The sequence below is a fragment of the Octopus bimaculoides genome, chromosome 19, assembly GCF_001194135.2.
Source record: "Octopus bimaculoides isolate UCB-OBI-ISO-001 chromosome 19, ASM119413v2, whole genome shotgun sequence".
Lineage (NCBI taxonomy): Eukaryota > Metazoa > Mollusca > Cephalopoda > Octopoda > Octopodidae > Octopus > Octopus bimaculoides.
This window is the reverse complement of record NC_068999.1, coordinates 54,660,504-54,666,416: the sequence shown is the minus strand read 5'-3', so window position 1 is coordinate 54,666,416 and position 5,913 is coordinate 54,660,504. Positions and strand designations below refer to the sequence as shown.

At 41.6% G+C, this 5,913-nt stretch overlaps 1 protein-coding gene across 2 annotated transcripts in view; it reads left to right on the top strand.

Moving 5' to 3' along the window:
* LOC106875422 (lysosomal Pro-X carboxypeptidase) overlaps positions 1 to 5,913 on the top strand; it is a 21,568-nt gene that overhangs the window by 3,006 nt on the left and 12,649 nt on the right. For both annotated transcript variants that reach the window (XM_014923558.2, XM_014923557.1), the window contains one exon: positions 3,833 to 3,934. In XM_014923558.2, coding sequence (XP_014779044.1) covers positions 3,833 to 3,934 — 102 coding nt within the window. The remainder of the gene's footprint in view (positions 1 to 3,832; positions 3,935 to 5,913) is intronic.

The window sequence follows — 5,913 nt, the reverse complement described above, 5'->3', positions numbered from 1 at the left end:
CCGGTGCCCCTGAACTGGCTCTTGTGGGATTTTCGAGCAGGATCGTTGCTGGTGCCCCTGGACTGGCTCTTGTGCGGGTGACACATGAGGTTTCTCGAGCGAGATGAGCGTGGCCGTTGCCAGTACCGCCTGACTGGCCTTCGTGCGGGTGACACGTAAAAGCACCCACTACACTCTTTGAGTGGTTGGCGTTAGGAAGGGCATCCAGCTGTAGAAACTCTGCCAAATCAGATTGGAGCCTGGTGTAGCCATCTGGTTTCACCAGCCCTCAGTCAAATCGTCCAACCCATGCTAGCATGGAAAGCGGACGTTAAACGACGACGACGACACATTGTCAATGTTGTGTCCTGATGTTTCTCTGCATGTTTCAGATCTTACAACATACATCCTTGTCCAACTGATCCAACGTACAACTTACAACCTACAACTGCTCAAACTTAGTAGGCCTGTGTCCAAGTGGCATTCTTCTGACCCCACTAATCACCTCTTGGTCAGAGCCATCAAGACGTTTTCTCTGCAGCCTCTACATTACGCTTGATGACTCTGCTTCTTCTGCAAGCTCCTGAAATGTCCAGGGTTCCATAGGCCCTACTGAAAGCCTTACCTGCAAACCTCACCTGCCAACCTCCACTGGTAAGCTCACCCCCCACCCCACCCATTGTTGCTTAATGGCTCAGGTTCTTATGGAGCACCTTATAAATTGTTGATCTCGGTAGTTGCAGTCGAGTGGAAGCAGTATGGATGGAATGTTGAAATGATTGACAGAAATGCTCAGTATCTTCTTCAGATGTTCCTTACCTTCCAGTCCTTGGTCTATGTAGCATTGTCCCTGTTTCCGTAAATTGCTGATACCAGTTTTCAATTGACTGACATGCCAGGGCTTGTTTTCCATATTCAACTGTGTGATTACTTCGTGTTTGAATATCTTTGTTTTGGTAAACCAAGATTTTTCATGTGGAGTAGTTGTTATCAGAAACAGAAAAACAACATTAATTGCAGTCTGAAACGTAAAATCATAACATTAATAAAAGTATTATTATCATTAAAAAAAACTTTTAACAACAGCATAATTAATATACAACAAAAATTTAGTTTCTCGTAATGACTTGTTGAAATTGTTGAACGACTTTATGGACACTCTATCTATATATATATATATATATATATATATATATATATATATCATCATCATCGTTTAACATCTGCTTTCCATGCTGGCATGGGTTGGATGGTTTGACTGAGGACTGGTGAGCAAGAAGGTTCACAGGCTCAATCTGATCTGGCAAAGTTTCTACAACTGGATGCCCTTTCTAACGCTAACCACTCCAAGAGTATAGTGGGTGCTATTACATGCCACCAGCACGAGGGCTAGTCAGGCAGTTCAGGCAACAACCACTCTCAAAAGGTGCTTTTTACATGCTACCTGCACAGCCAGTCTGGTGGTACTGGCAATGACCATGCTTGAATGTTGTTTCTCACATGCCACCGGCATGGGAGCCAATCTGTGGCCCTCACAACGATCACACTCAGATGTGCTTTTAACATTCCACTGGCACAAGTGCCAATCAGGTGGTACTGTCATCGGCCATGCCAACGATTTTGATTTCACTTGCCTCAATAGGTCTTCACAAGCAAGGTTTATTGTCCAATGAATGAGGAGTATTCATAAATGGGCTAGTTACACCCACTGGCATAGGCCATGGGCTATGGTCTCACTTGGCTTGTCGGGTCTTCTCGGTAAGGCCCAATGTGTGAAGGTTGTGCTTCACCACCTCATTCCAGGTTTTCTTGGGTCTACCTTTTCCACAGGTTCCCTCAACTGCTAAGGCTGTGACACGTCTTCACACAGCTGTCCTCATCCATTCTCGCCACATGACCATACCAGTGCAATCGTCTCTCTTGGACACCACATCTGATGCTTCTTAACTCCAACTTTTCTCTCAGGGTGCTTACACTCTGTCGAGTATGCACACTGACATTACACATCCAGCAGAGCATGCTGGCTTCATTCCTTGCAAGCTTACGCATGTCCTCAGTAGTCACGGCCCATGTTTCACTGCCATGTAGCATGGCTGTTTGTATGCATGCGTCATACAGTCTACCTTTTACTCTGAGTGAGAGGCCCTTTGTTACCAGCAGAAGTAGGAGCTCTCTGAACTTTGCCTGGGCTATTCTTATTCTAGCTGCTACACTTTCAGAGCATCCACCCCCACTACTGACTTGGTCCCCTAGGTAATAGAAGCTATCAACTACTTGTAGTTTTTCTCCCTGGAATGTGACAGAAGCTGTTCTCTGCACATATGATGCTATACCCCCCACCATTTTGTTAAAGGCTTCAATTAATACGTCTCTAAATCTCTGTCCATTTGCAGGATCTTTAAGCTTCCAGACTCTTCTCCTCGAAGCTGGTCTACTTCTGGGCATCCATTTAACCCTGATTCAGAAGTCGCTAACTACTAATCTATGTTGAGGGGTACATTCTTCGCCTGGGAAGGTTTTGGCATTTATAAGCAGCCCTCTTTCCCTTTTTCTGGCAAGGATGTAGTCAATTTGGCTAGTGTGTCTGCCAGAATGGTAGGCGACTAGGTGACAGGCGGGTTTCCTGAAGTTGGTATTGCAAACCATAAGATCATTTGCATCACAGAACTCCAGCAGTCTGGTTCCCTCCTCATTGTGGGAACTAAAGCCATAGACTCCATGTACGCCATGGAAGCCCTCTGCATGTTGTCCAACATGTCCATTGAAATCACCAGCCACAAAGAAAAGGTCCCTGTCATTCGTCAATGAGGTAGTCTACAACAGGGTGTCATAAAATTGGTCTTTCTGCGCATCTGGTAGCTCCGGTTGAGGGGCATAGGCCGAGATAATGGCAGCTAACCTATGGTGAAGCACTAATCTAATCTTAATTACTCTATCACATACTCTGACTACCTCGATTACCTTATCAACCCATTTCTCTGCAAGAAGTATTCCCACACCCCCGACCCTGTCAGTGTTCCCTGCCCAGAAAATCTTGTACCTGTGTTCTTTGCCTGTGAGGAACCTAGCGGAACCTGCTCTCCACCTTACTTCTTGGATGCAGCACAAATCTACACGTCTCCATTCAAGCATCTCAACAGACTTATCTTTCAGTATGCCAACCCTGAGGGTGTGGGAGGTGTGGGCCCGTGAGACCCTGGGATGGGGGACAGCAGTGTCATGTACCTGAAAAGAAAGCTCACGTTTGGCAGAATTCATAAACAAACAATAGCCTTCAACCTGCATACACAACTCCATCATTTTGATGTGCTATATGATAACTACGTTACATAGGAGGAGATAAACCCGAAGTAGAGGTGGGGATGGCCTGAAGCCTTTAGAAGTGTTCATGGGAGACAACCAAAGGGTGACAGAAGATGAGGACTTCCGGTAGAGGCGGTGGGGGTGAAAATCTTCTGGATTCGTATTCTTTCGGGGAAGTTATTAAAATGGAGTAGGGGAATCCAAATGCATGTGCTAGTTTATATAGGGTGGGGTGGTGGAGGAGGGGGAATTGTTGGCGAAGCAAGTGGTAATCGAAAGAGAGAGAGAGAGGGGGGCCAGAGTTAGGGTGGTCAGGGATAGAACACGAGGGAGAAAAATACTCTTTTGGGATTTTGGGTAATTGATTTTATATATATGTATGTATGTATATGTATATACGTGTGTGTGTGTGTGTGCATGCGGACACGTGTACACATATACACATGTTTGTGTGGGTGTTATTTATCTTAACGAAACCTGACCTATTCTGCAAATATTCCTTGTCTTTGATCTTTGAAAATTTTTTTAAGATGTTTCATTTTATCTGCAGGGTTTCATGATGGACATTGCTGGAAAATTTGGTGCCATGCTGGTCTTTGCTGAGCATCGTTACTATGGCAAATCATTACCATATGGGACAGAATCTTATAAGGTGGGACACTGAACTTTTTGTGATATTACTCCAACATTTCTTTCTGTGTTGTTAACAAAGTTTAGTTAGAGAGAAAAGGACAGTGATGGCAGTGGCCCTTTCGTAGGCCCTCAAAGAAGAAGGAAGGGGGGAAGAAACCAAGACTGGCGAGTTTACTACAGGAGGAAACAGTGCTTCAAAATATCAAGTTATCTACCCTTAAACTAGAGACCTGGTCTAAATCTTCATATCAAGAGCCATGTTGTGGTGTTAATGTGTGTGCATAAAAAAGCTTACCTGGAGGGTTTCATTCCAGATATTTTTTGTTTACAAAACTAACTGGCCATGATGTTTTCCTTCCACAAGTTGTAGAGAGGTTATGTGCCTCCAGCCATTTGAATCTGACAAATCACCTGTACAGCTAAAGGATTTATAGGTGTGAAACCAATGGTCACTGTCTGACCAGCCATGACAGACAACCTTCTAAATATATAGATATTTGTATGTATGTATGTATATAAAGCCATTTTTACTGCAGATAAAACACCAACAGTCACTTCAGTAATTCACAATACTGCTTTGTGTGCCTATTACATAACCTGTGCAAGTGTCTTCTACTATAGCCTCTGGCTGACCACCAAAACCTTGTGAGTGGTTTTAATAAGTGGAAATTGGAAGATGCCCATCTTGTATATGCATATGCATGGCTGTTTGTGTGTTTGTTTACAGTTGCTTTTTTACACAAGTCCCATATGGTGATGTTATTGTCATTTCCCTTAACAAAAAATTGTCCGCTGGTGTTATGCCTTCAAAGATGTGTAGAATAACTTGAAAAACAGATATAGTTTAGTGCTAGGAAATGCATTCAGCTGTAAACACAATGCCTTAGTATATTACAATTTATTTAAGCTTATTACTTTAAAGCTATATTAAAAATAACAAGCAAACATTTACTGAAAGTAAGATTCTGTGAAAAGTAGAGTTAAATTTATTATAAAATTCATTTTCATTCAGATTTTAAGTTTGACTTGATACCTTATTCGTCTTGGAATGGAAAAATATTTTCTGCCCTTTATATATAAAAAAATATAGAAAGATTCATTATTTGAAGTGGGTGCTTGGATACTGAATTACTGTGTAATTAAAATTCTAAATAAAAAATATTTGTAGTTTGGCTGAATCATTTAGGAATCAAGCAAAATGGTAAGAGACATTCAATCTAATTCTTTATGTTCTGAGATCAACTTTGCTTTTTAGTCCAAAGAGTTGCTAAAATATAGTACTAGTCAAGTACTGGGGTCAATTTAAGTAATTAACCTTTAGCACGGTGGAGGAGCATCATGTTGCTATATGAGTTTTCTCTCCTTTCAATGCAACACAATGTGCCTTCAGCCAAAGGGGAGAAACATCCTACAGGTGACATAATGCGCCTAAGCTTGCTTAAGGTTAAGCCTCACCTCCAAATTTCAAGCTTTGAATATTACTAGAAACAATTATTTAGGCACAAAGATGGATAAGGCTAAAAACATATTTTGGATAAATTTTTGAATATTGATTATATGCACATAAGGTATTACGACTATATACCACTGGGAACTCATACTGGACTTCTTAACTATGTTAATACATATGCGTAACACATATTCATTACATCAAGATTCACAAAAATATATGTATGTGAATTTTCAACTTCATGCACCAAGTTTGGCATCCAAAACCTGTGGAATCCCATAAATGATGATGTGCACATGCTCAAACATAATCAAAATGTTTGATGTAGAAATATATATCTATAGATGCAGGCATGGCTGTGTGGGAAGAAGTTTGCTTTCCAACCATGTGGTCCTGGATTCATTGCCCACTGTGTAGCACCTTTGGCAAGTGTCGTCTACTATAGCCTCAGGCCAACCAAAGCCTTGTGAATGGATTTGGTAGATGGAAACTGAAAGAAGCCTCTTGTGTGTGTATATATATATATATATATATATATATATATATAT